The 18365-nt window shown below is 38.7% G+C and overlaps 1 protein-coding gene across 8 annotated transcripts in view; it reads left to right on the top strand.

Moving 5' to 3' along the window:
• Nucleotides 1–18365, top strand: part of CDH23 (cadherin related 23) — a 568554-nt gene that overhangs the window by 361994 nt on the left and 188195 nt on the right. For all 8 annotated transcript variants that reach the window (XR_006102875.1, XR_006102876.1, XM_042457557.1 and 5 more), the window contains exons 16-19: nt 5858–5963; nt 6060–6187; nt 15225–15297; nt 16370–16486. Coding sequence is in view for 6 of the 8 variants with exons in the window: in XM_042457557.1 (XP_042313491.1) it covers nt 5858–5963; nt 6060–6187; nt 15225–15297; nt 16370–16486 (424 nt within the window). In the remaining 2 variants the exon portion in view is untranslated. The remainder of the gene's footprint in view (nt 1–5857; nt 5964–6059; nt 6188–15224; nt 15298–16369; nt 16487–18365) is intronic.

Here is an 18365-nt window from a genome sequence, read left to right as displayed (position 1 = left end):
ATAACAAAATCCATGGATGCTCAAGTCCCATTAAATATAATGACATAGCAAAATGGAGTCCCTTATAAAAAATGGGAAATCAAGGTTTGATATTTCAAATTTATACTTTTTTTTTTAACATTTTCAAACCGTGGATGGTTGAATCCATGTATAAAAAATCTGTGTATACAAGGGCCGACTGTATAGAGAGAATTATGTGAGGGAAATATTTTCTCCCAAAGTGAGGGAAAATTATGGGCCAGTACAGACCAGCATAATACAATGGCTTCACAGTGCCATAGGGGCTGACCAGATGTGCACTGACTTCACGGGGCTGTGACGCTGCGGCATTTAGATTCTGCATGCTGCTGCAGCACTGCAAAGCCTCAGTGGGGCAGAAAAAGCCACTGCAAAATGAAGCAGCAATTTTCTGCTTATTTTTACAGTGGCAAAACGCTGGAGTGAGACTGTGGCATGTGGTTGCCGTGTTGCCCATCCGGCTCTTTCAGGGGTGGCAAATCATGCTGCCCCTTTGGGCAAGTCTGTTTCAGCCCTATGTTAATTATTTAACTTCTCACACAAGGGAACATGGTTAGAGATTTATACCCTCAATTTAAATGGGGGGGAGGGTAGATACTTCTTTTTCTAGGCTTTTTATTTTAAAGATGAACTTCCTTCTTGCCTACTTGCAAACTGTGCTGGACACTTTCCCCAGTGGGGTGCAAAAATACCAAAAGGGAGGGGGCTTCTTTTATTTTCATGGAGCAAAATTATTCCTACATTCCCCTTGCTGTTTCATGTCATCATTAGTCTAAAGTGGTCAATATGCATACAAGAAAATTGGCAGGAAAACTTCTGGACAGCAACTAAGCTATCACTGGTGTACAGAGGAAAACATCTGCTCCACTAGGGTTAATGCTATGCAAGGGTTTGAAACATCATGATTATCTTTCAGCTGTGACAATTGATTTATTTATTCTTAGAGAAAAGGTTTCATGCACATATGCATAGATACACAAATGCACTGGTTAATATTTGCATGGATTCAAATTTTATCACTACTATATTACTTCTGTGTGGATTTCTTGTGATGTTTTTGTAAATATTATGCATGATTCTTTAAAAATATATATATATTACATACTTTCATAATGTGTTTGCCAATTACCAGTGTAGAAAAAAGAAAGAAAGAGTTATTCTCTTTATACTGAAAAGGGATGAACATTTTATCAGGATAATTTTTGGGCATGATTTGGCAGGGAAAGTCCCAATTATTCCCCTGTCACCCCATTTTTGAATTATTTTTTTAAAAATCCCACTTTCTCTTTTCCCCTCCCATGTTTCCACCTTCATCCTCAGCATACTACAATACAGTTTCTAGAAAACAAGTTCAAAGTGGGAAAGTAGTTTTTATTCAGTTACTTTAGCAGAGAAGAGAGGAGAAAAAGGGGATAGAATCTTGCTTTTCCCAGTAGGTTCAGCAAATACAAACTGCTGTAGCCTCTCCTAGTTTGTGTACAGCTTTTCTCATCTTGACCTCACTGATTTGATCCTGATTTGAAAAATGAATGAGATTTCATTAGTATTCAGATAATACTGGAAAGTGTTGTTTTGTTTGTACCCCACTTTCTCCCCAAAGCAGCTCACAGTTTAAAAGAACAATACAATTACAAGCATACAAAAAGTGAACATTAAAATAGAATTAAACTATTTACAGTATTAAAACAATTCACACTCAAGTTAAAAGAATAAAATGCAGTTTAAAAGATCATAGAATCATAGAGTTGGAAGAGACCCCAAGGGCCATTCAGTCCAACCCCCTGCCATGCAGGAACTCACAATCAAAGCATCCCCAACAGATAGCCAACCAGCTTCTGCTTAAAGACCTCCAAAGAAGGAGACTCCGTCACTCTCTGAGCAAGTGTGTTCCACTGTCGAACAGCTCTTACTGTCAGGAAGTTCCTCCTAATGTTTAGGTGAAATCTCTTTTTCTGTAGTTTGCATCCATTGTTCCGTGTTCTAGTCTCTGGAGCAGCAGAAAACAAGTGTGCTCCATCCTCAATATGACACCCCTTCAAATACTTAAAAATGGCTATCATATCACCTCTTAACTGTCTCTTTTCAAGGCTAAATATACCCAGATCCCTAAGTCTTTCCTCATAAGGCATGGTATCCTTGCCCTTCACCATTTTGCTGGCCCCCCTTTAATATAAAGATAAAAATAGAAGATAAAAATATCTTGAAAACAGTTCATTTAAAACAATATAGCACCCTCTGCCCCATTATTTAAACATTTGCTGTTTTAAAAGCCTGTTTGAATAAAACGGTTTTAGGATGCAAACAGGAAGATAACAAGGAGGAGGCCATTCTGACCTCCCTGGGAATGTAGTTCCAGAGTCTAGGGGCAGCCACCAAGAAGGCCCTCTCTCGCATCCCCAGCAACCATACTTACAATTGTGGTGGGACTGAGACAAGAGCCTCTTCTGATGATATTAGAGCCTGAGCCAGCTCATACAGGGAAATATGGTATGCCAAATAACCTGGACCTGAGCCATATAGGGCTTTATAGGTCATCACCAGCATTTTGAATCTCGATAGTCCCTGAATTTTTCTGGCTGGATTGGAAGGATGTTATAATAATAAAAATAATAAAATGTATTTGTATCCCGCCTCTCTGAGAACAATCGGGGCATTATCATTTGGCTGTACAATGAGAGCATATGAAGTGAGGAGAGCTGTTTTACCATTACCACCCCTGAGTGACTTGAATCCTCTCCACTTAAGGAGTTATATTTGTGACTGTTGTAAGATAGAACATGAATGTTCTGCTAAATGGAAATGTGGCATTACTGACAGAAGCAGTTCTTCCATTTGGCTGTTATTTGAAATGTATGAGATGAAAGCACATCCCACTTCAGCATCATTCATCAGCATTACAAAGCTGTGTAAGTACTGACAAGCTATGCAAGTGTACAGAAAATGACGAGTGCTGGAGAGGGAAAGTCAAAAAGATTTCACAATATTTCGCTTGGTATAAATGCAGATTCAAACTCCCTATGCTCAATAAAGGAGGAAAAAGTCCCTATGAGTACAAGAATTACTCACTTTCATTCTTCCTAGAACCATTTTCAATCATCACTAAGGGTTTGGTTGACCTGTTTCTTGTTAATACAGACCTTCTTGCCACTGACTCTTGTGCTAGCATCGTTAGTGAATGCAATGTGACATAGTGGAGAAACATAGATGAACACCAAAGTGGGATCTAAAAGACTAGCTCTTTCATGATTATAGGTGTAGAGGTTTGGCCTAGCCTGAGTGAGTGGGTCATCTCCTAAGATGCCTTCTCTGGTTTTCAGTAAAAAGTTAGCCCTCTAGCTCTGCTGCTAGGGATGAACTCTGAAATGGAGAAGTGATCCCACACAGGTTTAAGCCACTGTGTAGTTCCCCATCTCCTAGGCATGAGGGAGGTTCAAAAACCCCTGAACTGAGCATGCATCTGGAAGCTTCACCCCAAGGCTTCATTAAAGGTACCTCCATACTGGGGATGACCACGTGCAAGACCTGTTTCTTCTCCCCTAACTGGATCCAGTCCCATGTCCTAGTTATACAAAGCTATGACAAGAGGCAAACCAACTATACTTTGAAAAGTATAAGCCACAGGACTCAATACTTCAGTAATCACATGCAGTAATCACATGCAGACACAAAACCAGGTGAGCGCCAGTGGGAAGCTGGTTGAAACCAGAATTCAGGCTGTGCAGTGAAGCAGACGTAAGATTTAAGTAATGAAAGCTTGCCAGTGAAAATCTGTGTTCATGTCTGTCCTCAAGCAGAGCAGAAACTGGCTTGGCCAACCTCCTCATTGGTGTGACTCAGGAGGCCTGAAAAAAGTCCTTGAGATATTTTGCTGTACTACATACCCTCCAACTGTCCTGATTTGGCAGGAACAGTTCAGATTAATCTTTTCTTATCCCATTTTTTGGGGTGCATTTAAAATGACTCAGTTTATCTCTCCTCCTGCCACATTCCCCTTTCTCATCCAATTACTTCCATTGGTGCAAATTGAGTTCAGAGTGCAAAAGTAGGGACAGAATCTTGCCCTTCTCTGTAGAGGTAACCAAAGCAAATTGCTACTTATTATTATTATTAACCTTTATTTATGAAGCGCTGTAAATTTACACAGCGCTGTACATACAATCTTTTTAGTTAGATGGTTCCCTGCCCTTGGGCTTACAATCTAAAAAGACATGAGACAGAAGGAGAAGAGAGTGGTGGAGGGAAAGGGTAAGAGGTCCAGCAGTTCCTCTCTACCTCCAAGGCCTGGACCAAGGCAGATGGACTGGAGGGAGGGCTTGGGTTCTTAATGGATCATGGTACAGTGGATCCTTGTTATACGCTGGGGTTTGGTTCCAAGATCCCCCGTGTATAACAAAATCCGTGTATGCTCAAGTCCCATTAAGTATAATGACATAGCAAAATGGTGTCTCTAATAAAAAATGGAACATCAAGGTAAATGTATACTTTTTTGGAACATTTTCAAACCGTGTATGCTTAAATCCGTGTATAAAAAATCAGTGTATAAGAAGGGCCGACTGTACAACCTTTCTTAGTTTTTGTGTTTTTGTGTTCTTCCTCATATTATTCTTTGCAAGTTTGAGCACACTCTGTTGTTCCTTGGCCACATCTGTTCCAGTTTTCATCTGTGAAAAGTTGTAATATACAACACCGCTAGTGAAAATGGTGCCTGAGTGCTGTTCTATGCCATCCCGACAGGGCATAGATGGGATCCCTAGTTAAAGTTGGAAACCCATGCTTCCCTATTGCTGCCAACGTTTTTATGGTTTATTTGCACCAAAACAGTTTTTTTCTGGGGAGGAACATCTTTTTTGTACATAAATGCTTTTTCTGCACCGAAAAGGCTGTTTCCTACACAGAAAATATGATTTGTAGTTGGACTGCATCTCCTTCCATCTTCAGTCAGCATAGCCAATTGTGAGCAATTATGGTATTTATATCCTCACAACATCTGGAGGGCTGCTCATTGTCCACCTTTGATTTACATTTTCTCTTCTGAACAGTGGGAGGTTGCAGCAGCAGCAATACCCAGTTTTAGCTGCATTTGCATGAGCAGGTCACTGGAGGTTTATGGTGTTAGTGTAAGAATGGCATGGTTTACAAATATACAGGTGCAGCACAGGTGAAAGCAACTAACATGAGCATTCCTAGCTATCCAAAATTCTGTGGTCCCATAACAGGCCATTCCAGTCCCCCCTCTCCCATCTGTACTTCACAGTGCCTTCAGGTTCTATTAGTTCATTTGATTTCTTGATTTCATACCCCATCTTTCTCCTGAGAATGGATCCAAGGTGACTTCCAGAAGTTTAAAACAAGATTTAATGAAAATCTTATTTTACATTTTTTTAAAAAAATTACATTATATATATATATAATTTCTCATATTTAAAAAAACTACTACTGTTGTTTTTCTGTACACATAAAAACTTTAGATATAAAGGCAGAGCCACTGAATCACTGAGTCAAGTTCCATTAATTAAAAAGATGTACTTTAATTGGGAAGAACCATTGGATATAAACCAAAGACCTGACTGAGGTCAACACAATTACCACATTTATTGGTTAGGATGTGGATGAACCTAATTTCCAATGTGGCTTTCATATTCCACAGATATCTGTACACCTCAGCAATTTGTTCATATTGAGAAACTATAAACCGCATATGTTGAAACATTAGCTTGCGTGTTGCCTGACATTCAAAAGAAATCAGTAGTTATGTTACATGAGCTTATTATGTAGAAATTCCAATGGCGATCTTAACATATATTGCAAATATTAAGGGATTTATTCTGATTTAACCTAGGCATCAGATGAAGACTCTCCTCCAAACAACCAGATCACATACAGCATTGTGTATGCTTCCACTTTCCGAAGTTACTTTGACATTACATTGTCTGAAGGTTATGGAGGTGAGTGCAAGTCAGGTATACATGTACATCTCAAAGGTGTTTTTATAAAAACATCTAATGTCAATAATTGCCAACACAGGCTTCTTGCCTTTTCAGTGATAAGTGTTGTCCGCCCTCTGGATTATGAGCGAGTTCTCAATGGTGTTATTTTTTTGACTGTGATGGCTAAAGATGCAGGTATCCCACCACTCAACAGCAGTGTCCCAATCACCATTGAAGTGTTTGTAAGTATCAGTGATGCCTTCCATTATACCACATCATAGTGTTTGTTTGTAATGGTTCTCCTGGTATCTTGGGTCTCATTATAAGGTGCTGCAGGATTCTTTTTCTTTCTTCTGTACACTGTGTTGTTATTGAAACCACAAAGTAAATGAATTGTTACTAAATCTAAGGACAAGCAATAGGTTAAGATTTGAGCTTAACTGACTTGGCCCTTAATACTGTCTGCCATGCTCTATCAAATTACTTTAACTTTTAGGGGAAAAAATATGTTGCTTGCAACAATGATTTTCACATTTTTATGAAATCAGTATTTCTCCTTGGAGACCTGGTGTTTAACCAGGAAATAGTCTGAGCAGCCAAGCAAGCAGGTATTCTTCTAGTACAGTAATTATACCAAACCTGACCAACCCAGAGGCTTCATACTGCCTGCTAGCTGCAAGATTTTGAAGTTGCACATCCCTGTTCCCATTTGCACTTGAACTATGCTTAGTTCTCATTTGTATTGTTCATTATACTGTGTTGTTTGACTCTTTAACTTTACTTTTCTTCCCAGTGTGCCTTATTTTTTTAAACTGTAGGCTGTGGTTGAATCCTCTTGGTGAGCAAAAATACTTCTCTGTCCATTGTAAAAGGAGATACCCAGTACCTCCTCCTGTAATGCTTTCCCCCTTGTTATGTAATGGCAGCTGGACAGTAGCTTGACCTAAATAGCCATTAATTTGCAGCAGAGCTGTATGTTTCTGAGTTTTCTCTGGCTTCTGTTGTGCAGCCAGGAAAATTGGAGCATCCTTCATTCTCTGCACTTTCAGCATAAGTACACTGGGGAACATTACAGTTCACACACACGAAATAGGATCTCAGTTTTTAAGATTTGAGGAAGGGCATCTTTATTTATTTTATTTTTTTAAAAGTGTATATATGGTGCCTAATAATTGTAAGTAGGTCAGTGGGAATTCTGGATATAGTCCTTGACTGTACACCCTCCCTGGATTCTCACATCACAATAGTGACAAGAAGTGCCTTTGCACAGCTCCGCATAGTGCCCTAGCTGTGACTTTTTCTAATTCAACCCGATATGCCTCAGTCATCCCTGCCTCGGTTACATTGTGTCTTGACTCCTGCAATGTGCAATATGTGGCTCCTCCCTTGAAGAATGTATGGGAGCATCAGCTGGGGCAAAATGAAGATGCTAAGCTGCTTACTGGTACTGATCATCAAGATCATTTCCCCCAATACTAATAAACCTGCTTTCAGCAATTGAAGGTGCTGGTTTTCACTATAAAGCCCCAAACAGCCTGTGGTCTCCTTATATAAAAGGTGGCTAAAACTGCCCACATGTTAGGATTGTCAGATGAGGCCCTCTTAAGAATACCATTGCCTGACAAAGCCAGTGCATGACAGGCACCTGAGAGAAGACTTTCTTATGTTTTGCCTCCAGTTTGTGGAAGGCATTTCCCCTCAGAGGTTAGCAAGTCCCCACACTCACTGCTTTAGAAAGGGTATGGAAAGCCATCTCTTCCAACTGGCCATTTAAAGCTGGTTTACTCTTTGTTGTGGTCATTTTAATTGCTTACAGAGGAGCTTATCCCATTAGCAAATAAGCAGCTTACCTCTTCTGGCTTAAATTCAGGCTCAAGGATGCCACTGGATGTTATCAAAATCAGGGAGTTTCCAACTTCAGAAATTGGTGGCTGAGTGAGGCTTCAACCTGGGATGCATCCGGGCAGCAGCATCCCAGCTAGATAGGTGGCAATTTAGGTATAATAACATCCAAAGGCATCCCAGATCCTGAATTCAAACCAAAAGAGGTAAGACGGCTTATTTGTTAAACTTCTTAATGTGATAATACAAATAGTTTATTGTCTTGTTTTAAATTTGTTTTTTCACCTGTGTTTAAGGATGATGTTAGCCACCTTGAGCACTATTTTTTAATGGAAAGATGGGATAGAAATGTAATCAAGTAAATGAATAACTGTTAGTAAGAGTAGCAACATTATTAGTGGTAGGGCAAATATCACTACAAGGGAGAAAACTTATTTTTCTTCTCAGCTTCTCCTTGTCAGAGATCTCTGGGCAGGAGCTACAGCCATGTCCACACAAAACACAAAATTCACATTAAAAAAAACAAACCACAACAACGATGACACTAGAATCACTGCTTTGAATCTTACTTTTGTCCATTATGATTGGGGATATTTTGTCACCTTGCTGATACCACTGATAGAACCACACATGAGGGTACTGTATTGATGGTGGTGATACCTTTACTTGCCTTCTGTTTCCCTTTCATTTAGCCTTGACAGCCAGCCTCGGGAGATCCTACCTGTGAGATCTTCATAAACCTGGAGCACATGCAAGGCAAAGGGGTGTGCCTGAGAGGAGAATGACTTGATTCATTTCCTTCTACATGAAGCTCAAAAGAGTTAAACAGAGATTATGCTTTTGCTTCCATTTTTTTCCTCCTTCTCCCTCCCTAAAGATCTAAAGGTGCCTGAAACCAAACGGTTCTTATCCTGACATGAATATCAAATGCACATTAGCACTTGAAGTGACTGAAATTATCAGTCATTGAATCAATCACAGCCAGCTGTTTATTTTTGCAAATGCTAGCTGTCCCCATTTGGGATGACTCTGTTGCTGCCCTGAATCCTGATGCAAACATTCTTATCAGGATGGTGACACACACACATATATGTATGTAGAAAGCAGAGTTAGTTTTACAGTAACTTGGCAGGATTAAATCAGATTGTCAGAGTGCAACAAGCACCCTGATTCAAATTAGCTCAAAAGAAGGTATCAGCCGTGGAATCTGCTCTCTTGATAGCCTTTCAGTCTTAGCTGTGTCCTAATCAGATCTGGCTTAAACATGGCAGCACTTTATTGACCAAAGAATGGGGGGGGGGGATGATAATTTTTGTTGCAAGAATTGACTGACTTTCTTCTTGCCCCCTTCATATGATGGTGAGGGAGACATAAGAAAGAAGTTACAGAGGGGTTTAATTGAGGCTAAATACCTTCTTCCTCTAGCTGCTCTTTGGACAGTGTAATCCCATCTGTCTAAAGACCACACTTGAAAAGGTCATTTCCTTCTAGTTGATTTTGTACATGGGTGATTTCTAAGTAGCTGTCACATTCTGCACTTTTGACCAAAAGGGATTTTCTCTTTCAACTCAAAAGGGGGGAAATATGATGATGAATTGGCTCACAGTGGTACTTAAGGAGCCGAAATGAAAGAGCAGGGATGTGTATGTGTGACTTTGTGTGCGTGCGTGTGTGAGTGACTGAGAGATAGAGAGAATGAAATAAAGGAAAAAGAAACACACTGACTTTTATTTTCATCCTTTGCTTGTTGATTTTTAATAAAAAAGTGAAACTCACTTTGTAGATTTCCTATTAGGGGACAATAAGCTTTTGTAGAGGGAGCCACTGAATTAGAACTAATATTGAGCATCATACCAGCATCCTAGGAAATATCATCACTAATAAGTTTCTCTTTAGCTCTCATTCACTGACATTCTAGGTGCCATTTTGTGCAGTGAGGCAACAAGTTTAACTGTGCTTAAGTACATCATAAAAGAGACTTATTCATTTGGTTTGAGAACTGATTTACAAACTTCTCCATCCCAGAGTCAAGAGGGTCCTCTCCCCCCCCCCCCCCCCATTGAAATCCCTAGCTAAAAATGCTCAATCTTGCCAGTTGAAAACCATTTCTGTAAATGGGAAGGCTAAACTCTTAACTTGATCACTGCACAGTTCTGAACCAACATCTACTATGGAGTTCTTGGACTGTGTACAAATAGAAGTGAAGGTGAATTTTTAGACAAAGTCTTAAAGTCTCAGGGAAGCTAACATCTGCACATGATTCCAAATACTGTCCAGGCAATCTTTTCAATATTTTTAAAAAACAATAATTGTTCTGCCTATTACTATCTTGAGAAGTTCAGTTTCTCAGGGTTGTAGAAGAACTTAAGCCATAGTTCCAAAAAGAACAAATTAGTTCTCAAAATCATAACCAGAATTGATAAACCAGAAACAAGTGTAAATTTGGGTTGTGACTATTTCAGGTACTGCTAGAGGGACAAACAGCACTTTGTTATTATTGCAGGTATCTGGTGGATAGAGCCCACACTAAAACATTTAAAAAAAACACTTAAAGACATTTTGGAACTACTTTTAAACATAATTATAAAAGTGTAGTTTTGTATCCGCTTGATAAGAAGAAGAAGGTACTGCGTAAGTTTTCACCTTCCTAGCATTGTCAAGGCATATAGGAACAAGTTATTATTCTTTTTTTGAAAAATTCCTCAGAGGAAAATTTTAAAACCAAGTGTTGCAAGATAGAAGGATATTTTTTAAAAGCCAGCTCAATTTTATTGAGTACATTAAAGCCTGTGGTTTCCTCATTTGTAGCCTTGTAATCAGGCTGGGATTTCAGAGCTTGTCATGTGCCTGATATGCATCAACATGTACATTCAGAGATTCATAATTGTTGCTTATGCACCTCCCTCATATTCAGTTGAGTGTCTTGGGTCCAAAACACATTGCAGAAATAATCCAGTTTGAGACTGCCCTGGCTCAATGCTAGGAGATCCTGGGAACTGTAGTTTTGTGAGACATTTAACCTTCTCTATCAGAGAGCAATCTGGTGCCACAATAATCTACAGTTCTCAGGATTCCCTAGCACTGAGTCAGGGCAGTTAAAGTGGTCTCAAACTGGATCATTTCTACAGTGTGCTTTGGACCTTGCTTGTATCTCCTGGCCTTCAGGGGTGGCTTGGGATACAAGCTAAGGGCTATTATAGGAAAGGGGATTGAAACATATAAGCATCCATTGGCAAGTCTTTGGATTCCATTCACAGCTGGTTGCAAGATAGAAGGCTACACAGAAAATACATGAGACTGTAACCTCCAATATGCACCTTTTTTCAGATATGAAACCTGTTGGTAACCATTCTAATTCCTTGACAGATGGACATAGAATTTTATTCAAAGTGTGATAGCATTAAAATTTAATATCCTTAATTAGATGAAGTCCCAGTGCTACCCTCCTTTTTCTCCCCCAAGGAATATGAAGGGGAAAACAAAGCTTCATTCAGTTCACACTACCCATGGCAAACATACTTTGTAGCGCAGAGCGGACAATGCAGTATTGGGCACAGCAGAATCAAGAGTGATGAAAAGGCTGATTAAAGACCACCTGCTCCAAGCAAAAATAGCAGAGGATGGCAATTTAATTACAGTATGATGGGCATCACTGGCATGTGAAATTACCTAAAATATTGACTTTAATAGCAAAAGCATCCGTCAAGGTTTAAAAACTAGGGTAACACTTCCTCTGTATAAGAGAAAGTACAGTGAAGAGTTTGTAATTTTTGCTCAGTTGCAGCTTTCTTTTCTATCAGGCCTGTATCTTGACTGGTTTTGGGAAAGCCTCTTTAAATTTTTTAAAAGGCTTTAAATGTGATGTGTTTAAATATAATACAAATTTAATATATTGCTTTCAAATGAACTGAAAAGGAAAGCATTGACATTAACAGTGCCATTTCTCTCTGGATAGAGGAAATTATATTTTATTGGGTTTTTAACGTTTTCAAGCTCTCAAATATGCATAAATGTTCAGATTAAGAATCCAAAGTTAGAAATATAGCTTGTTATATTCAGAGTGATGCCTAACTGGCCAGAGACTTCAGGGTCATTTGGAAAGTGAAACTTTAATGACTTGAAAGATATTTTCAATAGAATAAAACTATTGTAAGGTAGACAAGGTGAGAGGAAACAAAACTATATAATAATTGTATTGGTGATGTTGATCTTAACATTATTCTAGTCTATTCAGTCAAAATTTTATTGGTTCCATAGTCGTGCAAATCTGTTGACTCCTACATCCCAGCCTTTTGCAGGATACATATTTTGTACAACAGCCATTTTCAGAATCATATCTGATTTTCTTTGTCCTCCTGCTATATAAGATTTTCAACCTTCCCTGCTAAAAGGATGATGAGAACCCTTCCATTTCTATAGAACGAGGGATCTTCTTCAATCGCACAAAAGTGTACATCAAAATTTTATGTCTACTGCTAGAAACAGTGACCCCTATACATGTTGTGTGCAATGCCAACATTTTTTCCAGTCTTTCAAAAAATATGGAAAGAATATGAAGAAAAAGGCTTTGGTCAAACATGGGGTGACATTGGATAAATTAGATAAACTGTGCAAATAAAAGCACAAATTAGAAAAATAAATGTAAAATTATATGAGTTTCAGCGTAGAAAGAGAACACAAAGTCTTGCAAACTCAATTTCAAGCAAGAACAAGAAGAAAATTCATCTCAAACTCAAGAAAATCAAGATGCAGAGATTTTTATCTATCTAATCTGTCCTATGGACATGTGTGCACAGGCTAATAAAACTGTTTTCCCCTCACCTTCACCATGGCCTGCCTACACAATACAGGGCCGAATCACCCAATTGTATGTGGACTGTCTTCATGAGAGAAGGCAGTACAACACGAAATTTGCCCTGTACCTGCCTAAATTGGTTTTTAAAACTCACCTTTTGCTTTGGATTTTGCAGGAAAATCCAAAACACTTTGTAGCAATGTTGTCTGGTTCTTTAGGCACACCTCCTACTATGCCATCTAGTGCTGCCACCTCTGGATGCCTTGTTTTTGACCCAGAGGGAGAGACTTGTGCCAGTGGAACCAGTGCCAGGTGGCACAGTAGTATGTGTGTGTGGACAGTCACCTGGCATGGCTACGGACTGCAGAGGTAACAGGGGCAAATCTGGGGCGGCTGTGGGGCTAGAATATTCTGAGAGCATCCCACAGTATTCTGGCTGTTGTAGATTGAGCCATGTAACACATAGAAGAGAGGTATCCCATAGTGTCAGTACTTCTGTTCTGTAGTAGCCTTAACTAGAGGCCAAGCCATCACTCATATCTCTTCAAGCTGTAATGCACTATCGACAAAGGGATTTGGGGGATTTTTTTAATGGGGGGTTGGAAATATTGGTTTCTTCTGTGGTAGAACAAATGTCTGAATGTTTTCTTCATTTACTTCATATTATAAGTTAGTAATGAGCAGCTTACTGTGGCCTTAAAGAGCAACGAGTCCCCTATTCTAAAACATCCTTTCTTTCTCTTGTATGTATTTATTAGATGAATTTTCTTATGGGTTGCCCTGTGCAGGATTTCTCTGTTAACATCCTATAGAAAGTTAAAACAATTATTTAAATGTTTCTTTTTCCCCCCAAAATAAAGAAATCCCAAATCTGAAAAGGGATCATGTTAATGTATAATTCTTGCAACATGTTCCAGAAAGTAATTTTATGAGCTCACTTTCCATAGTACGATTACTGTCAGCTATGAATAAAAAGTTTTATTCTAATTAATTTCTATATTTGACAGTATATTGAAAATATTAATTACATATACAATAAATAGTAACTTTTGCTCAACAATTAAAAAATCTTTATAATTGTAATAACAAACTTGTTAACAATAATGATGGCTGCAATCCATTATTGCCAATAATAATAATAATAATAATAAAACTTTAATTTATATCTCGCTTTTTGTTACCACAATCAAAGCGGCGTACAACCTTTAAAAATACAATATATACAATTCCCCCCTTAAAAAAGGATTAAACAATTCTATCCATTAAAATTACAAACGATAAAATCTAAAAACAATATAATAATAATAATAATAATAATAATAATAATAATAATAATAATAATAATAATAATTTGTAAAAAAGGAAAACCAGTCTGGAATTGTGTATTGCAGTTACAGATTTGAAAACTGGAGTTATGGATCTTTTAACTGTTCCATATTTAGTTATACTGCATATTTGCAATCATGGTACTACTGTCACAATCTTAAATGCCCTCTGAATCTCACATAAACTCCACAGAGCTGCTCTGATGGTGATCTGTTCTGCTAGCATCTGGAGTGATGTTTCCAATTCTCTCTTGCCAGCGAGTGAGGTTGTGACAATCAGAATCAGGAACCCCATTGCAATTCCTCCCTGCATGCACATTACTGGTGAGAGGGAGCTGGAAGCACCATCCTGTTATGCCTCTTCACCAGTAGAAGTGACTTCCATCAGTTGGAGTGGTTGCTGGTTTTTAAAGTGGGGGGGGGGGGTAATCAAGTTTACAATACTTAATGGGATCTTGGTGATGGTCTAGCCATAGACAACTAAATTTGCAGTTATCAAATGTCAGTTAGCTGAATAAACATAATTCCAGCTCAATATGCAACACCTTGTAATCCTGCGTAAACAGAATTTCATGCTAGAGCAGGGATGGATAAAGAAATATCCCCAAGTACTAACCCAAGTACTAACCAAGAATGAGGGAATGAATGGATTGATGTAATCTTTTTGTTCCTTCCTGAAAAAAGTGAAGCATGTTTGAGCTGAAAATACAGATTGGTTTTCTGAACATGAACGTGAACATGAACTTCCATCCTGACAGCTCAATCTTCAAGACAGACAATAGGAAAGTAAAAAGCTGCCTTATGTCCTTTTGTCTAGTACTGTCAAATCTGATGGCAGTAATTCTCCTGGGTTTCAGGCAGGATTCAGTCCTAGCCTTACCTGATAATCCCTGGTTGGCTCCCACCCAAGTACTAACCAAGACAGTCCTTGCTTAGCATCTGCAGTCAAGTGGGAGCAGGTGGGTTCCGGGTGGTATGGTGGGATACTATATATTTCCTTCTAGATAATGCCTTAAAATATATTATAGTTCCCCTTTTGAACTTTGGGAAAGTGTGCATGCCATGAGCATTTGAACCTAACTGTAGAATGTGTCCTGATCTTGTGCTCTAAGTTTTATCTATCATATTGTTCCAATATGTCAAAATTTGTATTCTGTTAACAATAAGAACAAACTGGGATATATTTCAAAGGCTTCATGTTGGCCTTTGGTAAATGAGATTGTGCTACATTTCAAGACATTTAAAAGTTATATTGCATCCAACAGTATTGCTGCTATATCAGATACCTTCGTCATTCTTTGCTTTTTATCCCTGTAGGATGAAAATGACAACCCACCCACTTTCAGCAAGCCTTCATATGTTGTCACAGTCATGGAGGATATAATGGCAGGTATGGGAGCGGTTTGTGTGGTTCATAAGTTTGCCCTCTATGCTGTTATTAATAACAAAGTAATTGGTGACAATGTAACAAAATAGTAATGAGTATCAGTAGAATCCAGGACCTGTTCAGCATCTCCATATATCTCAGCAATCACATACTGACTTGTACATGACTTTGTGTTCCTCTCAGGATGTGCAACAAGTCCTTTGAGTGTACAAATGTAGCTTCTTGTGATGAAGAAATTCATGTTACCTATTGTGGTAACACTCTTTGTATCATTTTTTGTGGGTTTTTCGGGCTATGTGGCCATGTTCTAGAAGAGTTTATTCCTGACATTTCGCCAGCATCTGTGGCTGGCATCCTCAGAGAATGCTGACCTGGAAGAGAGTGGGTATATATATTCTGTGTGATCCTGGTAAGGAGAAGTGATTCCCAGGTTAATCTGTGTATTGTTCTGTTGTTGATGGCCAGACTTCTCCTCAAAACAGGATTAGTATCTGCTAATTGATGATCATTGTCTGCTGGGAAAGCCTCTGACCCTGAGTTGTTTCTCATTTGCATTTGCTGAGTCCTGGTTTTGGTGTCCTTCAGGACTGGTAACCAAACTTTATTTACTTTAAGGGTTTCTTCTTTCCTGTTGAAGTTGTCCAAGTGTTTGTGGATTTCAATGGCTTCCCTGTGTATTCTAACCTCCTAGTGGTTGGCATGGTCCAGAATTTCAGTGTTTTCAAACAGCATTTTGTGCCCAGGATGGTTTGTAATGTGTTCTTCTACTGATGATTTTTCTGGTTGATCCAGTCTGCAGTGTCTCTATATTCCTTGATTCATGTTTGGACACTGCCTTTGGTGGTCCCTATGTAGACTTGTCCGCAGCTGCATGGTATACGGTAAACTGGGGCTACTCCCCTACTGTTTTCAGAAATTTGGTAAATCATAATTCTGTATTGAACCTATGTTCCAGTGAATTCTGAGAAACTCAGTTAGCTTAAATTCACATTTGTTTAGCTTAGCTAAAGAATCCAGCTGGTACTGTGCCAAAAGAATGAAAGTCTCTGTGTCCCTCTTTTTGCCTTTTTCCAAGGAGCAACAGTGCTGTTTCTAAATGCCACTGATTTGGATCGGTCTAGAGAATATGGCCAAGAATCCATTATCTACTCATTGGAAGGATCTTCACATTTTCGAATCAATGCTCGCTCAGGTAAGCACAGCCATGTTATTTCTTGTCTCATGTTTCTTGTCTTCTGTCCTTGCAGGATTTTTTATTTATTACTTTGTAGTTCTTTTGCTTCCACATTTTCTGCCATGCTGATCATGCATACCAGAATGAACAAAGTGTTCTGATTCCAGGAAACAGAAATACAAGAGGATGACTTTAATAATCCCCTAACAGCATAAACAAAAATACAATTTTTGTTGCATATTTCAAGATGGATATGTGAATTTCCCTCATTCACAAGCTACATGCACTAATTCTATGCATCAACTCAGATTGCCCTAAGGTGTGGCAAGAAATACACTAATATAAAACAAACTGTCTCATGTTAAAAAGTGGAATGCTAATTTCAGGGCTTCTCAGATTTTCACAGTGAACATCTAAATGAGTCCAATATGGAGGATTGTGCATCTTTATTTTAGGTGGATGGGATTAGGGGATATTGCTTGAAAATCCCAAGTATCTGAACATAGCCATGCTTTAAGGTTATCAAGTACACTCACTTAAAGAAACTGGGCTACTTCCCTACTGTTTTCTGAAACATTTTTTGTGCAAATTGGTGAGCTTCACACAAAAAACATGATTTTTTCACACACAAAAAACCATATCTTTATCTAGAAACAGGTTTTTCTCTGCAAAAACTTGTTTCCACAAAGGTATTTGCACACATTTGAACTTGCACTTTACACAGCTCCTGGAAGTAAACAGCCAGTGTGACAAGATCTTTTGCAGTCAAAAAGTTATTCTTGCTCAGGAGCTGTCCCACTTTGTTGTCTTGGTTGGGGGGCAGTAGTGGCAGGATGCTGGATTTTCTAGGGTGTGACCTTTGTCCTCATCCGCACCCCCATCCCAGGAGGCCCTTTGAAGTTATGCCATAACACTGAGTGATACCAACCCTAGTGATGCCAGTGAACAAGTGCAGCATGACTGTAATATGTTCAAAATGTCTAGCTTCTAGTTGTTATTCTTGGACATTCAGTGTTCTTAGGAATTGGTGGCTCCCAAGCAAGGTGATGGTGAATCTGGTCTGGTTTTAGTCAGAACTTTAAAGGAACTATCCGAAACTAACCCTGTCCCTTGATAGGTCCAGCACCATGGATAACTTCTTTGAAGTTCAGAGTGATTAACTCTCTTCTTGAGATGGAAGCCACTAATTGCCATTGTCCTGCACCTGTCAAAACTTCTAAGTGTCTTGGAAATTGTGGAAATGGATATATTAATTAATTTAATTAGGAGGAACACATTTGAAGTCTTTTTAGATATGTGGGGACCTTTTATAGACCATATAAAATGGCAAAAAGAAGAAGTTATTACTTTAGATTTTGAGATATAATTGATACAGGTTTTTTCCAATTTTTTAATTGCAGAAATAAACGTAGCTACATGAAGATAATATTGGAGAACAGGGACATAGCTAGGATTTTAGGAAGGTGGGCCAGACTAAGTGCCACCATTTTAATGGGGCTTGGGTGCGGCGGCGCAGCAGCACACACCATTTTTCTAATGGAAGGGGGGGTCCGGACCCCAAGAACCCCCCCTTGGCTACGTCCCTGTGGAGAAGCTTATTTACAGTTATTGTTATTAACTTTAGAGGAAATTTTAGTATAAGTAGCGAAGACATAACCAGAGAGAAGCAGGAAGTTTCTTTTATTTTATCTTTTTTTTGGGGGGGGGGTAAAGGGTTTGCAGCTAGGTATATTTGTACAGTATGTTTTTGCATGTTTTGTAAGCTTTTTTCTTTCCCTATGCTTGTTTGTTCTGTGTTTTATGTTTTGAATGTCTCAAGTTTTATATTTTGAAATTTCAATAAATATTATTAAGGTAAAAGGTAAAGGTTTCCCCTTTGACAAGGTTGTCAAGTCAT

The sequence above is a fragment of the Sceloporus undulatus genome, chromosome 3 (genome assembly GCF_019175285.1).
Source record: "Sceloporus undulatus isolate JIND9_A2432 ecotype Alabama chromosome 3, SceUnd_v1.1, whole genome shotgun sequence".
Classification (NCBI taxonomy): Eukaryota; Metazoa; Chordata; class Lepidosauria; order Squamata; family Phrynosomatidae; genus Sceloporus; species Sceloporus undulatus.
This window is presented reverse-complemented; position numbering and strand designations above follow the sequence as displayed.